The 18,898-nt window shown below is 41.1% G+C and overlaps 2 protein-coding genes across 9 annotated transcripts; one reads left to right on the top strand and one right to left on the bottom strand.

Annotated features, from left to right (window-relative positions):
* Window positions 1-16,295, bottom strand: LOC108091379 (transforming acidic coiled-coil-containing protein 3). Of its 7 annotated transcripts, XM_017190554.2 has the most exons (11): window positions 12,723-13,374; window positions 10,113-10,314; window positions 7,512-9,908; window positions 3,320-3,627; window positions 3,173-3,237; window positions 3,038-3,109; window positions 2,877-2,981; window positions 2,083-2,244; window positions 1,865-2,014; window positions 1,626-1,807; window positions 1-1,321 (listed from the first exon to the last, which is right to left on the bottom strand). In XM_017190554.2, exons 1-11 carry the CDS (start codon window positions 13,098-13,100, stop codon window positions 1,314-1,316), a joined length of 4,029 nt encoding a protein of 1,342 aa, XP_017046043.1. In that variant the 5' UTR covers window positions 13,101-13,374; the 3' UTR covers window positions 1-1,313. The 7 variants fall into 7 exon arrangements, with proteins under 7 accessions (XP_017046043.1, XP_017046045.1, XP_017046046.1 ...); XM_017190556.1 differs by lacking the exon at window positions 12,723-13,374 and adding an exon at window positions 16,038-16,295 and having other exon boundaries at window positions 1-1,807; XM_017190557.1 differs by lacking the exon at window positions 12,723-13,374 and adding an exon at window positions 16,038-16,295 and having other exon boundaries at window positions 1-1,807; window positions 3,320-3,585.
* A 924-nt stretch (window positions 16,296-17,219) lies between these two features.
* On the top strand, window positions 17,220-18,728 carry LOC108091391. 2 transcript variants are annotated; one of them, XM_017190574.1, is made up of 2 exons: window positions 17,220-17,342; window positions 17,447-18,728. In XM_017190574.1, the coding sequence occupies exon 2, from the start codon at window positions 17,537-17,539 to the stop codon at window positions 18,599-18,601; it is 1,065 nt and encodes a 354-aa protein (XP_017046063.1). In that variant the 5' UTR covers window positions 17,220-17,342; window positions 17,447-17,536; the 3' UTR covers window positions 18,602-18,728. The 2 variants fall into 2 exon arrangements, with proteins under 2 accessions (XP_017046063.1, XP_017046064.1); XM_017190575.2 differs by having other exon boundaries at window positions 17,222-17,342; window positions 17,409-18,728.
* The last annotated feature ends 170 nt before the right edge of the window (window positions 18,729-18,898 follow it).

Raw genomic sequence — 18,898 nt, 5'->3', positions numbered from 1 at the left:
TTTCGGGCTTATTTCAATTACATATTTGATTTATTAATTAATGCAACTCGTTCGATCACCTATACGTACATCACATGCTCAGCACATCGTAATTCATATGTGCTGACATGCTTTAATACTATTTATGTGTTTTTACAGCGCATTGATATATTATCCATTCGTTTTCAAATGTCAAACTACAATATTTACTCCGGAGTTTCCTAGAATTCTTTCCCGTAAGCGCATTTCTGGGTGTTTCGCCTGTGTTCTCTACTTTAGAAAAATATATATATATATGCTGTTATATATTATGAAGTAGCATTTTTCATTTTTCAGATTATATGGACTGGGTACAAATTTGTATACAATTCTCCTTTGTTTTCTTCACTTCTCACTGCAGTGATCAACATTTTTTGTTCTTAGAGTACAGTAAATGTAATAAATGGAAGTAAAATTCATTTAGAGTTCTCAAGGGGTTCATTGGATGGTGTTTTTTTTAATAGATTACTACAATAAAGTGTTACAAACTTCAGCGCCCGCTATCGTGCTCTATTTTTAAACTCGCTCTGAACTTTGAACCAATTGAAAGTATAGTTTTCAAATCGCCTAAAAATGATAGACTGCTCATTCCAAAATTTTAGATATGTCTAGCAGAAAATGAATTGGAACTCGGTTATGATAAATACAAATTAATAAAGTTCATTAGGTCTAAGCCATAATTGCAAGGCTTTGCGAAAATAATAAAGCTGCACTACTGGTCTTTTAGTTCTTTTCTTCTTCTTCTTTTAACTAGTTATTTCTCCTATAAGGCAACCTCTTCCAGTGTTGGGCAAACCAATATTCAAGCGCTGAACGAAGCAAACGAAAATGTACTTTTATGCATAAATAAGTTTTTTCGCGTGTATTTTTAATGTTTCATTTTTGTTTTTTTCGCTTTCTTGTTTTAGTACTAGTGTGTAATACAGAGTTATTCTTAGTACGACTATTACAAGTTTTCAATAAAATTAAACTAAGTTAAACTTAAACATTTAATAAAGGCGCGCCTCAAGCGAACGCTTTTCTTTATAATTTGCGTTTGTATGCTGATTTAGCTGCCATCACACAGTATCGATTTGCTTCGCTGGCCAATTGCTAAACCATAAACGCAGTACAGTTTTTGGGCACAACTCACCGCCAGGTAATATCATAGAACATAAATCAGTAGACAGATTCGACACGATTGAGAATTAGTAACATATGCCGGGCAGGGCAACCAGACCCGTAAGGCTAGTGGAACTCGAACGGAACGCAATGGGTCTGCCTGTGACTTGTGTGAGTGAGTGTTTGCGGGTCAACTAAAAATCTAGAAAAAGTATAATATGCGTCGAATCGTTAGGTGTACATCTTGAAATTCAACAAAAGTGGGTTTGGCAAAATTATACAATGGTGCTTTTCTTATTCAGTTAAGAGCACGCAACCGAGCAGTTATTACACCATGATGCGGATGAAGATGACGATGAGAGAGGCGCGGTTACAGATCTACGGACATGCTACGAGATGGCTTCCACATTCCGGATGAGACAGTGTTGTGATGGGGTGTGTGCGGTTTTACAGCAACATATAAAATACATTCCGGCCATCCGCGGGCCGAGTTTAACTACTACCACCTTGTCCCTTGCCGTAGATCAGCTCCTCGCAGATCTTGAGCAGATCGGCGTTCTCACGCGACTTCTGCTGCAGCTGTTCGGTCATCGAGACGCGCGATACCTCCTCCTTCTTAAGTAAAGCTTTCAGTTTTTTCGTTTCGTCCGCGTGCTCCCTCGCGTAGGTATCCAGCTTTTTGTTAGCACTAAGCCGAAAAAGAGGGTTAATAAAGAGCGCTGGTAATGGGAGATCAATAGCTTACATTTCTAGCTGCTGCATGGCATGGTTCTTCATCTTATCGTAGCGCTGCTCCTGCAGTCGCAGATTGTCCATCATCTGCTTCCGCTCCGCCAAAAGAGACTCCTCGTTGCTCTTGAGCTGCGATGTCATTTCTTTGCTTTTCTCGTATTTCCTGCAACCAAGAACATGATAAGTCAGTGGGCCAAACTAGAATAACTGGCACTTTGGGATAGCGCTTACACATGCAGATCGGAGAATGTCGTTTCCAGCGACGTTAGATGATGGTAGTTAGCGTCCCGGTCAGCCTGCACTTCCTGCAATTGCCGCTCGTGAAGCTGGGCCTGCTGCTCCTTCTCACTGATCAGCTCCGCAATGGCCTTTTCATACGCCTCAATAACTCCGCTGCAAAAAAATGACAAAAATAATAAATAATAATATCTGGATTTTCAGTAAATTATAGAGAGTTTGTATAGTAGTTCTTGGATAATATTTTCCTATTTATTTTCGTATTTTTATAAATGTTAAGTTCCTGAATTCATCAGACATTTTTTATAAATAAAAATAAAATTTAAAAAAAAAACCCAATTTGCGTTTCCAACCGCGATCGTCTGAAAATCGTAATAGCAAAAAGACTTTTGGTTGCAGCAGATTTCGAACAGATTTGTAAGGTTTAATACAGATTTCTCTGGGGGGACTAAAAATCTAATAAGACAACACATATTGTAAAATGTAAAATAACAATGTAAAAAATAATGTAAATGTTATTGTAATTGTAAACCATTATATCACATAATATAAGTACAGACAGTTGATGGCCTCAGCAGCTAGTACTGCAACTTTCTTTAGTTAATTTAGTTTTATAAGCTATTCTAACTACAATAAAAATAAAAATAAAATAAATAAAAAATAAACTTTGACAATGTTCTTTAGATTTTAAAACTGCAGGAAATACGTTTGCTTCGACCGGTGTAGTTAAATAACCTACTGATACAAATATATTTTGTAGCATGTTGCACATAATGGACGAGACTCACTTCAGTTTAGCATTTGTTTTGTCCTTTTCCGTGATGCGTTTGATCAGAGCTTCTTCGCGCGCTTCTCCCTCCTTGAGCTTCTTCTCGATGTCCTCGGACCTCGTTCTGCAACAGAGAAGAACCTAAGCCGGCCTTCATTACTGCGTTTAAAGTGGACTTACACTTCATTTTTGATTTTCTTCTCCAGCTCATCCATGTTGTTGTAGGTATGGGTCTTGTCCTCAGTGTTGAGGCTAAAATGTACAAATTATTGAATAGCATATTGAACGAAAATCCCGCTTACACCTCCAACTCACTTGGAATTATCGAAGGTTTTGTTGCAATCGTTGTCAATCACGTCCACACTCATTTTAACATGCTTCTGCGAAAAATTCGTAACAATTAGTAACTTGCCTGTTTTATGTGGGAATTAGATTTAAAACCAAGTAAAGGTTATAGCTTACTTTTGTCCTATCCACAGGCGGTTTGAAGTCCAACTTTTTGGCGGTGTCTTTGGCACTCGCTGCGATTCCAAACGACTGGTTGCCGCCACTTGTTTCGTGCTCCTCCAACGTGGGACTGAGGAGCCTGTTCTGGTTTGGGTTCGCGCCCAGAATATTCAGCGCAGCCTGCTCCTGCTGGCTCGGATGGTTAACGGGAACAGGGGCTCTAAGGAGCGGGTCAAACTTCAGCAGCAGCGAACTGCGATCGATGGGCGCATTATTGCTGCCTTTCGTGTACAAATAATCGAAATCTGATGAGTTCAGTATTACTATGGATGGTGTTCGTTGGTTTGCGGGTGTAAATGGGGATGTGTGGTTGAGTGCATGCGCGTGCAGTTTGTTTTGTGAGGAAAAAAGAAAATAAACAAGAGCAAAAGTTAGTCACTGGCTTTACGGTTCTGTATCGGATTCTATTGTTGAATTCAAATCAATGTCAACGTCAAGGTTTTTCCCTTCGACCCTTCTCTCCTTCCTTAGGCGATGGACCATTATTAGATAAAATATACCCCGTTTCTGTATTAAATACGAATGAAAGAGGAGGGATGGGTAACACGCCCCTTAATAAAGCAATGACATGGCAACTTAAAAAAATAAGTGGGATTAGATGGAAAGGGAAAAAGAGAAATGAGTAGGAGAGAAAGCCAATACAGAATAAGGAAAGACTTAAGATTGCAATTACAATGTTACATTACTAATGTCAAGTTCCCTATCTCTTCCACCGAATCTAAACACAACTGATTTGTTGTATGGTTAATTTCTGGTTTTATAATGGTGTTAGCACCGCTTATTTCTTAGTCCCCAACTATACATTAAGGCTTAGCACACGTTGTTTTAGACTTTTTGAAGATCTTATAATGAAGGCTATACACAATAAGATCTTCTTGATCTTGTTCAAAGTACTCAGAGTAATTATTGGATAAAACAAATGTGTCAAACTGGTGTTAAACGCAACTTGTATTCACAAAAGTTTTTCTTCTTTGAGAGGGATTGATTCCTTTTGGTCTGACTTGTTGAAAAAACAAAAGCGGAAAAGAAGAACAACGACAAAACGGAGATATATGTAACATGACTCAAACCGAGTGTCCCTCCCTGTTCAACCCCCCGAACCCCAATTCGAGATCCCAGGGGCCACGAAATGAGGTGTGCCTGTTCTGCATATTTTCACCCTACACGCGAAACTATTTAGAAAATGTTTAGTACTAAAATACATATATATGTACTAAAATATATAAGTATACATTGAAGGGTTTTTTAACTGTAAACAATTGGAAATGGTTGTGATCCGGAGTTATCTTAAAAAAGATTTGTGACAAATTTAAGTATCAGGATTTTTCTTTGAGTGCACATGGAAAAGAAAGAGAATACATAAACAAATCTGAAACTCAGCGATGTCGGCTTTAAAAATAGTTGAAAACCCGGGCAGACCCAAATATAAAATGCAGGTCGCAGCTACATATAGGGTGGCATGAACATAGCTTTAGTTTTGGGCATTTGTTAGTTTTGAAAAAGAGGAACAAAACAAAATAAAGGGAAACAACGACTTGTGACTCATTTTATGCAATCGACAAATGGTTTCCGAAAGTGGGTTGATTGAAGGAGAAGAAAAGAGAAATAGTGAGAGCAGAGGAGAGAGAGCAGCTTTGCACACTGCGCTGCATTTTAATTGCGTGTCTTTGACAAGGTTTGCATTTTCAAGATTTTCCACAGTTTTTCACATAATAATGTTAACCGTGGCCACGCAGCTCCCAAAAAACACCCACATGCACATACACATAAGTATTAAAAGTTCACTAATACGCAGAGAAAATCACACAATGAAGTTTCACGCTCTCGCTCTCGCGTAATATTTTTTCTTAGCGACTTTAGAGACAACTTCCGACTTTATTTATGCCTATTTGTTGTTTTCTTCTGCACAGCTGTTGGTTACATTTCTAATTTAAAGCACTTATTGTGGGCCAATAACAAAATAGAACGTCTCTGGCTTTGGTAAACAAACAAATATATCCTATATTGCGTTTTTCAACTTTACATTTGCCGAATGAGAAGCTTATCCGAGGAATAAACAGCAGCAGGGTACCGATAGATATTGCGACGACTGATGTTGGAAACGAAATGGAATTTCTTATTGCTTACATTTCTCTCCGACAGTCCAATAAGAAAACCAGCGCACGCACGCGAGCAAGCGAGAGGGCGAACGGACGAGCCTGAATTCTGACTGGAGTGTGGAATAGTGACGCGTATTCAGCAGTCAGCAACTGCGCAGAGAGAGTTTGTGCGAGTGAGAGAACGCTGTGTACACGTTGTCTGTTTGGAGTTGTCCGCCCCCATACCCCACCCCTGCCAAACAAACCCCACTGACTATCTCTCTCGCTCTGCAGCCAGAACGAGGGGGGAAAGTGCATAACCAAGTTCTAAGTTAAATTCCTATGCGCTTGGATGGTGGTGTGTGTACGTCGGAGAGAGCATACTGAGCCACAGTGACACCTCGATTAATTATCTGCCTAATATTCAAGCCATCATTTTCGAAGTCTGCCTTACAGATATTTGAGAAAACGTTATAATATTTATAAAATTTAAGATATAATAAATTTACAAGTTTTTACAAGGTCGAGTGTATATACATTTAAGGAGAACTGATTGATTTAGTAGTAAAATTAAATAAATTTTTTTATTTAACAATTTTTAATTGTTAAATAATTATGAAGAGACTTAAAAAAATGGTTTGTTTCTGCATCAAGCACTCTTCAAACAAAATCTTCCTTCAATACTTAGCTTCCAAAACCTTTTCGCACGATCATAACTTTTTATCTAAACCATGCAAAAGCAATTATAAATAAATTTTTTAAATCGGAACCAGATTTCATATACAACAATAGATACCTTTCTTAGCTAGTCCAGCCTGTAGTTTCTATGATTAAGAAGCGAGATAGAAAATGTGTCTAATCTTATCTGGGCTTGCTTGTTGAGTGCGGTAGACAGCCAGAGATGCATTTTACTAGTCAGCGATAACGATAAATAAGGCGCCAATAATGATGTATTTTTAAATATTACAGTTTGTGCATATCAGTCTGCAATATTGCTGTTAAACAGTATGCTGAAGTGGACAAGTTTACTTAGTTTACTTCATTGTTTATCTAATTACTCAACAAGCAATGGTAATTAACCAAAAATATAAATGTGGTCATTGGGGCACATATACTCGTGCAATATAAGCGGACAACGTTTCTTCAATTAGACAAGGTGACGTCACAGTGAGCGAAGTGCTTCTTCTTCGCCTACGATACTTTGCTGATAAGGGATAGCAAGAGAGAAAGAGAGTACTGGGAAAATAACAGGAGAGAGAGAGAGAGCGTAATGCGGTATTTTCCATCAAAGAGCAAAAAATAAATGCAGTTTGCAGAAACAACAAAACCAGGAAACGGGAACAAAACGTGCAGTAAAACAAAAAATAGTAATAGCAAAAATCGTTTTCTGCAGTTCACAGTCCGCCATCCAAAAACAATTATGCTACTAATGGGCGTTGTGGTGCCCTTTTGTTTTGGTTTTCCTCTTTAGCCTTCCCAAGTTTTTCCCCCCAGTTTTCCCTTTCCCGATTTGAAGTTCAGGTTCATTGCCTTGCATTTGTGATAGGTTTATTTTTACAGCTAGATATCCCCGCAATAAAGTCCATGCCGACGAAGTAGGAACTCTAGGTTCTCGAGTTCATGGCGTCGATAATATTTCAAGTTCAAAAGTTTATGAGTTCTGTGCTGATGAGCTAAGGTCACGAACATGCAAAGAACCCGTTATGACAGTGGAACTTCTGTTAGGAGAACGACGGTGAAATGTCTCTAGCATGAGGTGAGAGAATTCTTGATTCGTGTGTTAGAGTAATAATTTTACGAAGTTGTCTAAATTGTTTAAATATGTACGCCGTGCTCAAAAACTTTCTTAAATTAAAATTTATAGACACTATACAATTTTCTGATGAGCCCCACATACATAAGTATTACAGTATTACGCATAAGCTGCGAATCTTAAAAAAAAATTTTTGGAACAGTTGTTGAAAAAGGCAAGAAGGACAAACCGTATTGTAATTAGCTGATTACGAAGTTTGACTGTAGTTTCATGTAATGACACATTCCTTGCAAATAAAAAAAGGTTATTGACTCACAGTTTTGGTTGCTGGCGCCATCCTGGAATTCGGCATCGAAGAGCGGCTCCTCTTCGGCAGCTGTGGACGCCCTCTGTCTGCTTACCACAGCAGCTGCTTTTCCCCCCATTTCACCTCCAGCAGCATTGGCCTTCATCTTGGCCTGGTTCTGAAAGCCACTGCTAGTGAACTGCGGCGTCTTGAACATGTCATCCGACACGGGAGATATGGCACCAAAGTGCTCCATAAAAACGTCGTCCTTCTCATCGCTGGCGCTTAGAGTGGCCTGCTCCTTGGCGGACAGGGCCTGCTCCTCCAGGATGACCGTAGCATTTCCCACTGGCGAAACTGGAGAATTATCCTCGTGGATGGGTGGTCTTTTTAGATGTTGATGTGTGGGAATCGGTGGTGAGCTGCAAACAGGTGCTTGGGTTTCCTTCCGATTTTGCTGGGGCGACCTAGTCACGCTCATCTCGTCCGCACGCATGGAGACATCCACATCCATGTCGTCAGTCGCCAATATATCCTCGGTGGCCTCCATTGCCGGTGATGCATTTTGCTCCACGCTGAATGTTCGACGTGGATTTTGCTTTTCCGCTGTGCAATTCCCGCGGGAACTGGCCTCCTCATCTGACGCAGTGGACTGGATCACCGAAAACGTGCGTCTCTGGTTATCATCAACAGATTTAAGACTGACAGCAAACGTGGAGGAACCCTCGATATCCTTAGTACCTGCCTCTGTTTTGTGCTGGATGTTTCTGCCACTGTCAAATGTCCCGTTTAAGGGTGTGGGCGAATTATCGCTCATTGGCAGGGTCTCGTTGAGTTGCTGCTGCTTCTCCGGACTTGGTTGCGTTACCTCGATGATCACTGGAGACCTAGCAATGGCTCCGGCTCCAAAAACGCTTTGCTTGCGATCCAAAGAGGGTTCTACCACAGCCTCCTCCAAGTAGGGCATTTCCTTTCGCTCTGGCGGAGCGTGCGGAGATAGAGGAAAGTGCGAGGGCTTCTCCGCTGGCCCTTTGATAGGGAAACTAGGCGATGTGGGTTCAAAGGAGCAGGCGGAGCTGTTAGAGCCCAGATCCAAAGATAGAGGAGTCGTGGATCGCTTCTGCGTAGGTGTGACAGCTACTACTGGCGAGTGACGAAGAGGTTGTTCCATTTCCGGCATAGTTAAGGTGTCGGCCTCCTCTGGATTAAGATCATCCGGCAAGGGCAACTCCCTTAGAGCCAGGAACTCCAGCTCCTCGGCTGTCTTTGGGCGATGTGTAGGTATAGGCGGAGAAAGGGGAAACTCCTCCCTTTTGGCCTGAAGCGTGGGTATGGGCGGCGAAAGAGGAGCTGCTGGGGCTCTTACTTCTGGTGGTTCTAACTCAGCCATTTTTATTTGATCTTCTGGGTCCACCATTCCCTGGCCTATTTGATGATCCAGATTTGGCTGATGTGGAGAAACGGATTCCTTCTCTTCGTTCACGTTCAAGCTAAGGGAGTTTGAAATTGATGCCCTGGATTCCATTTGTTGCTGGTTAGAAGACCTTATCACTGTGGCCTCATCCACTCGCACGGAGACATCCACTTCCATGGGCTCAAACTCCTCTTCTGTCACTCCATACTCGGTGGCCTCCACGGCTGGGGATGTATTTTGCCCAAGGCAGCTGGGTTGGTCACCTGCCGTTATCCCAGTCCCCATTGTGGCTTCTGGTAGCACTGAAGTTGGCTGATCCCGATCAGGGCACTCTAGAGGAGCGCTTTCCTTTTCTTCAGGCTGCTGAAGATCCTGATCTGGTTTTTGTTCCCCAGGAGGCACTTGCTCCTGAAGGGGCGGAGGGTGGGTTGAATGAACCTCCCGGTTTTGTGATAGTTCCTCCCTGTTTTGTTGCCCATTTTCTAGTGTTTCAGTCTTCTCAATTTGAGGCAGGGAATGCAAGACCGACAAAGTGGGGTCCGTCGGTCGAGATGGTTCCTTAATCTCTTCAGTAATTACTGGTTGTTTTGAAGACGCTTCTTCCAATTGTTCTAGCATGACGGAAGACAACTCTATACTTTCCAGATTCTGCAATTCAGGAATCTGCACTGGATATTTCTCTGGAGTTGGCTGGGATTTGCAGAGGAGTTGCTGTTGTAAAAGCTGATGATCCTCGGGACCTAGGACATCCTTTAACATTTCCATGGTTTCGTTGATATCGTCCACATCCATGGCTTCATAGCTAACGTCGTTGTGCTGGCTGACCGCCAAAGGATCTTCGAAGTCGTTCTCTAGTGTGGCAGCCGAGGCGATGGACACCTGCTGCTCCAAAACATCGTTAAGGGCACTTGAGTAGGCCTCCAACTCGGACCGATCCCCCGTATAACGCTCGCTGTGAAGCGATAAACACTCTACAAAAACATCCGAGTCCGAATGATTAGATTTCAGTTGAGCTGTGGCAGAAAGAAGTTTATAAAAAATTATATCACTGAGCATAATAATTTATTTGTTTATCCAAAGATTTGTTTGAATTTGTTTCATAATTACATACATTGCGCAGTAACAATAAACATTTTACATAGCAGAGCAAACAATTTTTGGCATAAACAAAATCTAAAAGACTGTGAAATCGCAAAATAAACTATAGATCCACTCACCCTCCATTTCGGCACTTAGAGGAGCCAGTTCAGGTATTTGCGTCTCGTCGAACTCGGGAAGACCTCCAAACTTGGGTACCGCGTCCACATCCAGCTTGATGCAACCCGTTGCCGCCGTCTGATGGCCCAGGGCAGCGGCCAGAGCCTTCTGCTGTTCCATGCTCGATGGCTTGGGAGTGGGCTTAACTGCCAGCGGACTCAGCTGCCAAAATAGAGAAAATGCAAGAAAATTAATTAAAAATGCGACTCGCGTGCAACACGAATCGAAGGAAAAGTTATGAAAAATAAACCGGACTGGGTTGGGGTTGGGGAAAAAAACCATAATCAAAACAATTGGCAGGCGTAAAACGTAAACAAGCTATGGCATTATGAAGAAGATCAGCACTTGTTTGGGCATTTCATTAATTTTGTTGACGCAGAGAGGAAAGGACCCCAGCTGGCGACATAAATAGGTTGCATCTGGGCTTTCGGTAGATTGTTCTAGGCAACAAATGCCCTTCACCCAGTTGCTTCGCTTAACATTAGATTTTTGTTGCCAAATATTGTGGACTTAAACAGCATTTATCGATGTATTAAAAATTATTTTTAAGAAAATAATTTATAACTGCCTATGATGAATCGATCTAAAGTATAACTGGGGAACAATAGAGGAATCACAAGAAATCTCGTAGATACCTACACCCCACTCTGGGCCAATAAAAGCACCCATGTAAAAAGCCATCGCAGTCGGTCAGTCGACAAGCAAATGTCATTAATTTAAAAGCCAGCCAAGACGTGAGAAATCGGGGATATGCGAGGAAGGCGGTGAAGCGGTTTGGGGCATAAGTTGGGGAGACGAACGTGAAACTGGGTCGGCGTCAGCTTTTGTGCACTGCGAATAACATGCGGCGGACTCAGCGCGGTCGGCCCGGATCCGTCGTGTTTTCCGTCTCTTCAGTGTTTGGGTGCAATGTTCTACACACGGGATTTAATTAGAGCGCATTAGAGAACGATGAATGCAGCAAGGTTAAAGTCAGCGGAGAATGGGGCAAGTGTAAACCAGAAAAATAGGCGGGTCCATGTAACAGTGGGATTGGGATAAACTAAGTAAACTAACTCGAAATGCACAACCAAACTTAATAGTAAAATTTATTTAAGGAAATATTTTATTCATTCCTCAATTATTTAAGTCTAAGGAATGTTAAGCATATAAATTATAAATATTTTTTAAACAAATTTTTGAAAACATGAGGGTTTTGATATTTTATTTTTTGTGACAAGACAAAAGGTTCTTAAAGTTGTTGAGCTCTCCAGACATCGAAAACTTCGTCATTCCCCAAGAATAACGATACAGTTCAATTAAAAATATATGCCTCTGGGTTGTACTAATTTTAGACAAGAAAAATATTAAATTGCGCAGCAAATGAAATAATATGTTATGTTTCGCAGCGGGCAAAAATGTCTCTTCTGCAAACTTGAGAAAAATTAACAATTAAAAAAGATAAAACGAGCATTTGAAGTTTATATCTTAACTTGGGAAAAAATTTAAAATTGGGCAGCTTCTGATGTACTGATAGATAAATTTTTTACGAAAATATTAAATATTTTTGTTAAGGGGTTATATACCTTTTTGAGCGAAAAAAATGAGGGAACTTTGGATTTTTTTTCAGGTGTGTAGCAATTATTTTATGATACTGAGGTTATTATTTATTGATAGTACATGTTTTTATAGACACAACAAACGTTTGTTCTTAAAAAAATATAAATAACTTTCGAAGTTATGGCAATTCTCTCATAACCCTTTTTTTGTTATAGCGGCTTGCGGTGACCACGATGGAAGTCCAGCGGGTCAACTAAAATCAATAAACCAAAAAATTTTTATTAGTTTAGTATTATTTCTAGTTCGTCATTGAATTACTTCAAGAATATTTGGTTTTTTCTGCATACAGTAACAATTTTTTCAAAAAATTGATTTTTCGAGCTCTAAAAATTTTATTAAAAATTTCTTATCTGCAAAATCGAAATTGCCGCATAAAAACTGATTCAATGACGAACTCGGCACAATCATTACGAATATTTAAAAAAAAATTGAAGAAGATCGATCAAATAGTTCTTGTGCAATCGCGGTCACAGCAAAGGCACTTTTGGAAAAAAACGACTTTGAGATAATCGCATTCAAAGTTTTACGTTGCGGTACAAAGAGTGACGTACCGCGCCTCAAAACGCTGTTTTCCTATCGAACTATTATTCGGATCTCTTCAAAAATTTGGGAAAATGTTCTCTAGGGGATATACTTTAGGATTCAGCTTAAAAAATTTTTCGTTTTTTTTAAAAAAAAAAAGGTATATAACCCCTTAACGAAATCCGATCGATTCAGATGATTATCGTGACAAAGAAATATACATAATGTATATGGATTGGAAACTGTTCCTTTAACTTCTACTTATTTTTCTATAGAACTGATCAAACTCTATTTTTGGGTCACATAAAACAGACAAACGCTTAGGATCAGAATAGATATTCTCCTCCAAGATAAAACATCCAACACAAATTAGAACGCCCTTTGGAAGGGTGTATCAGTGCGTTTCAAAAAGACATGCTCTCCACACAAAGTATTTTTCGGGGACATACCTCGCCACTCATGGCCTGCAAGTGCTCCATCTCGTTGGCACTGACTTGGTTTAGATTCACGTTTATCTCGCTAAGAAGTTGTTGGATGGTTTCCCTACTGCTACCGCTGTTTGCGGGGGTTGCGATAGGAAGTTCAATGGGCTCCATAAGCAGACTGCAGTGCTGCTCCTCCAACCGCTCCAGGTCCTCCGAAGCGGACTCGAGCAGCGTGCCCAGATCGGTGGAGATAAGAGAAACGCCTTCGTTGTCCCTTGGCGAGGGAGGATCAATATCAGGACTGACAGCTTTTGTGGCTTCCACGTCGGCCGGCTGAGTGCTGGTTATACCGGTGGTGGCGATGCTCTTAGGTCTTTTCATGATGTTTGCGATGAAGTCCATGACGCTCACGCACGATTTACTTCCAATTTGCTTTGCGGTTCACTTGATTCCATAAACAGACGGATCGATCGAGTTTCTTGGTTGGCCTTTAGTGTTTTTACCTTTTTTCGGCACAGATCCGTTCCGTTGTGGCACAGATTTCGGCTCGCCTACTCGGAAAAATCTCTACTGAGGTTTTCCGCCTTCCGCTCTTTTATTATATTAGGCAACGACAACACCGCCGAGATTCTCGCGACCCGTGCGGCGTACGCTTCTTGCTGGCTCCCGATCTTGTCTGTCTTTAAAATCAATTTAAAAATATTTTCGTTTCCAATTTGCCTTGCTCCGCTCGGCGTCCCACATGCACGAATGTTTTCGGGCAGGGTGAGAGTGTGGGAACCGACAGAGAGAGAGCGAAATGTTTGAATGGCATCCACACACGTTCCGGATGTTTTTGAACTACTGCTAGTTGGGATCGTTTGCAGGCCGCATGGCGGTTCTCCCTTTATCAGCACAACGCAGAGTTCTCTCTTTTCTTAATCGCGGCTCTTGCCGCTCTTTAAAATTTAGTTTGCGCCTAGAGAATCCAACACTTTAGGATAATGATACTATTTTTTTTTTGGTTGAACCACAGAAGTCTTTCGTTATAGGAAAATTTTGATTAGCATTGATTAATTATGTTTAAAATTCTTAACTAATGAGATTGCCAAAAAAATACTTTGTACAACCACTTTCTAAATTTCCAATTTTCGGTTCGCAAGTTTGCTCAAATAAATTTGGGATAATTGTTTGAATCATTAAAAATTATTTTAATAAACAAGCGATAAATCATCAGTAAAACTGAGTAATAAGTGAAACTGTTCAGTTTAAGGATAAACAAGCGTATCGGGTTTCAAACTAAAAAAAATGTGTTTTAACACAATACCCTTCGATATGTTGAGTTTATTCGGTAGCCTCCTCCTTGGCTGACTTTTTTGTTCTAATTGTATATTTTTGCTTTTCTCGGACAATGCTCATTGATTGGTGACCAGGTCACTATTGCATCGATCGCAGATCGCCAAGGCCCGCGTGGGCGAACAAACACTTTTTAATTATATAAGCCGCTTAAGTGGCACGTCATTCGCTGAAACGTCAACAGTGCGGGCGCCAAATGACAACCTTCCCATCTGAACTGCAGTGGAAAACTGAAAAACTAGACAAGCCTTAGACTCAGTTCAGACTCAAAGGCAGCCGGGAAAAATGCAAGACACCGCAAATAAGCCGAAACACTCAAAGAGGAGCAGAGAAAAATGGGGAATACGAAAATAGGGCGACAGACGACGGCTAATATATAAAATCTTTGGCAAACAGCTGGAAATCTAGAAAAACGTCACACCTAATTGCTTTCTTAATTATTGTTAAACCTTCTCAGAGCAAACTTCACCAGCTCAAGCTCGGAAATCTTATGCATGTTCTAGGACGTCATAACACCATAAAACTTGGTATATGCAGGTAGATTTGTGTTATGCTAGTTCAACTGTGTTTTTTTAATTGTTCTATAATAATATTCACATATTCATACATTTAATATCATTTTTTCGGTGTAGCCCTTCTGGATGCCAAGTGACATGCAATCCCACTGCCATTGTTGCGCATCACGGCACACTATCTGCAAGTCGAGTCGGATCGAATCGAGGAAGTGCTCCACATTGCCCAACGGCTGACTTTGCATATTTGGCGAGAAAATCCAGCAGTGAAACGGAATCCCACACGATGGGCCATGACGAGGTGGTAAGAGCTAGATGTTCGATGCTGGCCTTAGCGTTAGCTAAGCAGTGCGAGACAGGTGACAAGATATCACCCGCCACCCAACCCAGTGGGAATTCAACACCAATGTACATGTGGGGGCGTTGAATTATGCCACGCCTGTAAATGTAATCATCTCAAACAGTTGCAGTCTGACAATAAAGGTTTCTTATGAAGCATTAGTTATTTTTAAACTTCAAGCTGTTACAAAGTGAGTGCAATTAAGGTCTATTTGTCGCATTTAAAATGATTTGTTTGAAATATTAAAAATATACAAGAATGAATACGTTGTTTACAGTCGGAGACGTAAATCACCCATTGGCGCATGGTGGCTCGAGTTATAAAAGTTGAATACGAAACTTTGACTTAAGTTCGAATAGGCAACAACAAATAGAAGAAAGAAAAGCAAACAAATCTTTGGAAGAAGGCAACACAAACTGAACTATAAATAGGCGAAGACACCAATATAGGCAAAAGGGGAATCTCCATCTGCAGATCCTCTTCAACGACCATCGTTGGTGTCAAATGGGGAAATAGAGTTTAATGACATTACGTCCAGCTGCAGCATTGCAATGTTCTGTGTAAGTCCGACACAATTCCAGCACAATAGAGAACTTCCTGATGAATCACGTTATCAAAATGGCCGGTCTGGCGATCTATGTACATAATACATTTTATTTCTGGTCAATACAAATATTGGCCAGCATCTGGACAATGGAAAATGTCGAGAGGCAGCCGGCGCCCTCAGTTTTGCTATTGTTGGATTTTCACTTGGCATACCAGACTCCCTGACCCGATGTCCGGCCTTTTGGCTGTTTTTCCTGCTGAAGCCTTCGATTTCTTTGTCTTGCTCGGCTTATTGCCCATTTTCTGGGTGGAGCACTGGCTAATCTGAAACCTGGCAACTGGGGGTGGACAACGTCCGGCGTGCACTGGGCGACTGGGGAGCTCTCGTCGACGACAGCTGCCTCAGAGCTGGTGAAACACGACAGTAAATAACATATACAACGTAGAAATGCGGGGAAGAGAAAATAGCAGAAACAGCCTGCGATCGAAGCATTTTGTACCCGAGAAGACGAGGTGCTTGTGCACATGCCAGAGAGTGAATGTTTTGGCATAATCGCACATGGTCGGTGGGCCGGGGCACGCCTCCAAGCTGATCACACCGCTTACCTTAACGCCGCCATCGTTTTTGTTGATCTCCCGCAAAACTCCGCGACTACCGATTCCAGTTGCCAAGCCGCTGTCAGCCCCTTCGAAGTCCATGGCAAATATTCCAGCTTGTACGGCTCTCTTTTCGTCAGACTGCACAGTTTTAACAATGTATAGCGTCCAAATGGAAAGGTCTTATCGCCTACTAATTTAAGATGGATGACGCGGATTTTTTTGCGCAAAATGCCGCTACAATTTAAAGTGTACAGAAAGTGTTTACAGCTAACAGAAATGCGTAACAGAATCAGTGTTGGCACTTTAGCTATTTCACGTCAAATTTGGATTTTTTAAAAAATGTTAAGCTAATTTTGACCTAGCGAGTGCCCCCTCCTATTCTAGCGAATGCTTACTCCTAACCTAGCGAGGGCATCGTCCCCCGTTAGCCGCGACACACTCCAAGCACGACTAAGATAGCGGAACTTTTAAATTTCCTAGATCGCATTCAGTTTCGATTTTGGAAATTTCGCAAAACAAAAAACATATGAAAAACATATTTAAAAGAACGGAGTTAACCCAATAACATAATAGAATTATTCTGCTTCTAAGAGTGAGGCACTCTCTGTCTGTTTTATATTATTATATATTGTTCCATTGTATAATAACAACATTTATACTAAAGCGAAAGGCTCACTTAAGAGGCCCTTTTGCCAACTTTTTTTCTATAAAAAACAAAAATCACAAATTAATTTGTTGTTATTAATAAATTCATGTTTTTATTGTTGGAATATATTCTTTTGAGAACCTCTGTTTTGTAAGTGGAAAAGTACTTCCCAATAAGTTTTTCCTTTACCTCCTGAAAACAGTCGTCAAACAAGTAATTGCGAAAATAATATTGCGGTGTGTTCATATAGACCATATGAAAAGTAGATGTTCGGGAAATGAAACACAGAGTGAAAAAAGAATCAGACGAAAATCATATTCCATAACCCAAATATCATATCCAATATTGACAACATAAAAGCATTAAAACGCCCAAATATGTCAAAATTGATGCAGATTGGATGCGAAATGTTCCGTTTTATTGTAGCCTATTTACTTACTATAAATAAGTTGCGTTGATGCAGAGAGAAAGTGTGATTGGCGTATTATCAATAGTTCGTGCAAATAGCAATCGATGCTTACATACGTCCTGTCAATAGCTCCATCTTTTTTTTCTAACTGACAGCGCTTTAACGTGAAGCAGGCACAGAACAATAAATTTTTCACCGTCATTAGATAGCCAGCTTTTCAGTCTTGAGCAAAAAAAGGAAGAATATCATCAGTTAAGTATGTTGATATTTTTGTAGCCCCCGAAATATATTTTTGTGTTTTCATTCAAATCTTTGACAACAGCTCAGCAAAAAAAAAACTATTCTATCTTATTTGTTCAGAATCAAGCAAATTGCTGTTTTTTTGCGGCTGAAAAGAATAAATTACTGCACCCTATAGTAGTTACTATCAATTCAAAAAAAAACTGAACGATGGGGCGTAAACGCAAGACCACAGGCCCGAGTAGCTCCCACCCAGCCGAAGAATCAAGGAATACAGAATCTTCCGCGGCCGATTTTGACAAACGTCTCAGTAGTAAGCAGGATCGTAAGTACGCGCGACGCATTCTTAAGAAAGATAAAAAAGAACCGATAAGGTCGGACATGGTGTCAAGGAAAGAATTCATCAAATATCAGGAGAAAGTCGCCTGGGCACGGGCAGTACTTCCAGACTTTGATAAGGCCTCCGAACCAGGCGAATGCCCGGAGCTGGGACCCCCGCTGGAGTTCATAAAGCAAGAAACACCCCATTGTGGAAGCTCAATTAAGGAAGAAAGAGAGGTGTCACACAGGTCCCGAAGCGCATCTCCGACACTCATCGAGGATGAGAACGATAACCGGAAACTAATCGCAGTCATCGACAAAAGCGACCCTCTGGGAACGATCCCCTTGAAAGCTTGGAAAGTCGTACAGAGTGCTTTCGCTAGAGTATCCTTGGAAGTGCTTGAGGAATGCCCAGGACCACCACCGAAGTGCAGGGATTGCGGCTGGTTCCAGGGCGCTGTTAAAGTTTTCACGTGTGATAATCAGCGTTCCGCTGCTCTCCTTAGGAAAGCGGTCTCGAAGCTCGGGGAGCTCTACCCAGGCGCCAGGTTGGATGTTTGGGAGGCAGAGGACATACCAACTAGGCCCAGAGCAACTGCTTTGATTCCATCGGAACCTTCCTCCCCAGCGGAGATCCTTAAATTAATTCGGCTCTTCAATCCGGACTTGCCAACTCAGAACTGGAGGGTGGTGGGCTTCGCGATTGGCAAGTGTCTCAGGTCGAAGGTTACCATACTTCTCAATCAGGAGTGCGTGCAGCCGTTGAAGGAGTGCGGTGGCCTCATCGAATACGGATTCAACCAAATCCAGCTGAATATCATCGAGACCGACCGGGTGGGGCTCGACAACTTTGCGGCCTGCTTTGATCCCCTGTGCGAAAAAGACGAGGAGCCCATCCCAATCGACACCAATATTCTAAGTTTTCTGGCCATTAAGCAGGAAACTTATGACTAATCATCACAAGTGGGTTTTGTGACCCCAAAAGTCACTTAAATTGGAGTTGAATAAAAAACAAGGAAACTAACTTAGCCCCTCATGCGGCTGAATTTGGAGATCAATAAAGAACAATCAACCCATTTAATGTTCTGTGTATTGTGAATGAATTCTTCCTTGTTCATACTTCTTATTTCTTAAAGAAACACATTTACTTGTGATATTGTTTTTACGATTAAGCACGGTTAACGAAACATAGTTCAAAGCATTGGTAAAAAAGAGTATTTTAAACTTGGCCAAATCGTTATATATGCTTTT

This window comes from Drosophila ficusphila, unplaced genomic scaffold, assembly GCF_018152265.1.
Source record: "Drosophila ficusphila isolate 14025-0441.05 unplaced genomic scaffold, ASM1815226v1 contig_791, whole genome shotgun sequence".
In the NCBI taxonomy this organism is placed as follows: domain Eukaryota; kingdom Metazoa; phylum Arthropoda; class Insecta; order Diptera; family Drosophilidae; genus Drosophila; species Drosophila ficusphila.
Note: the sequence above shows the minus strand (reverse complement) of the source record. Positions and strands in the feature narration are given on the sequence as shown.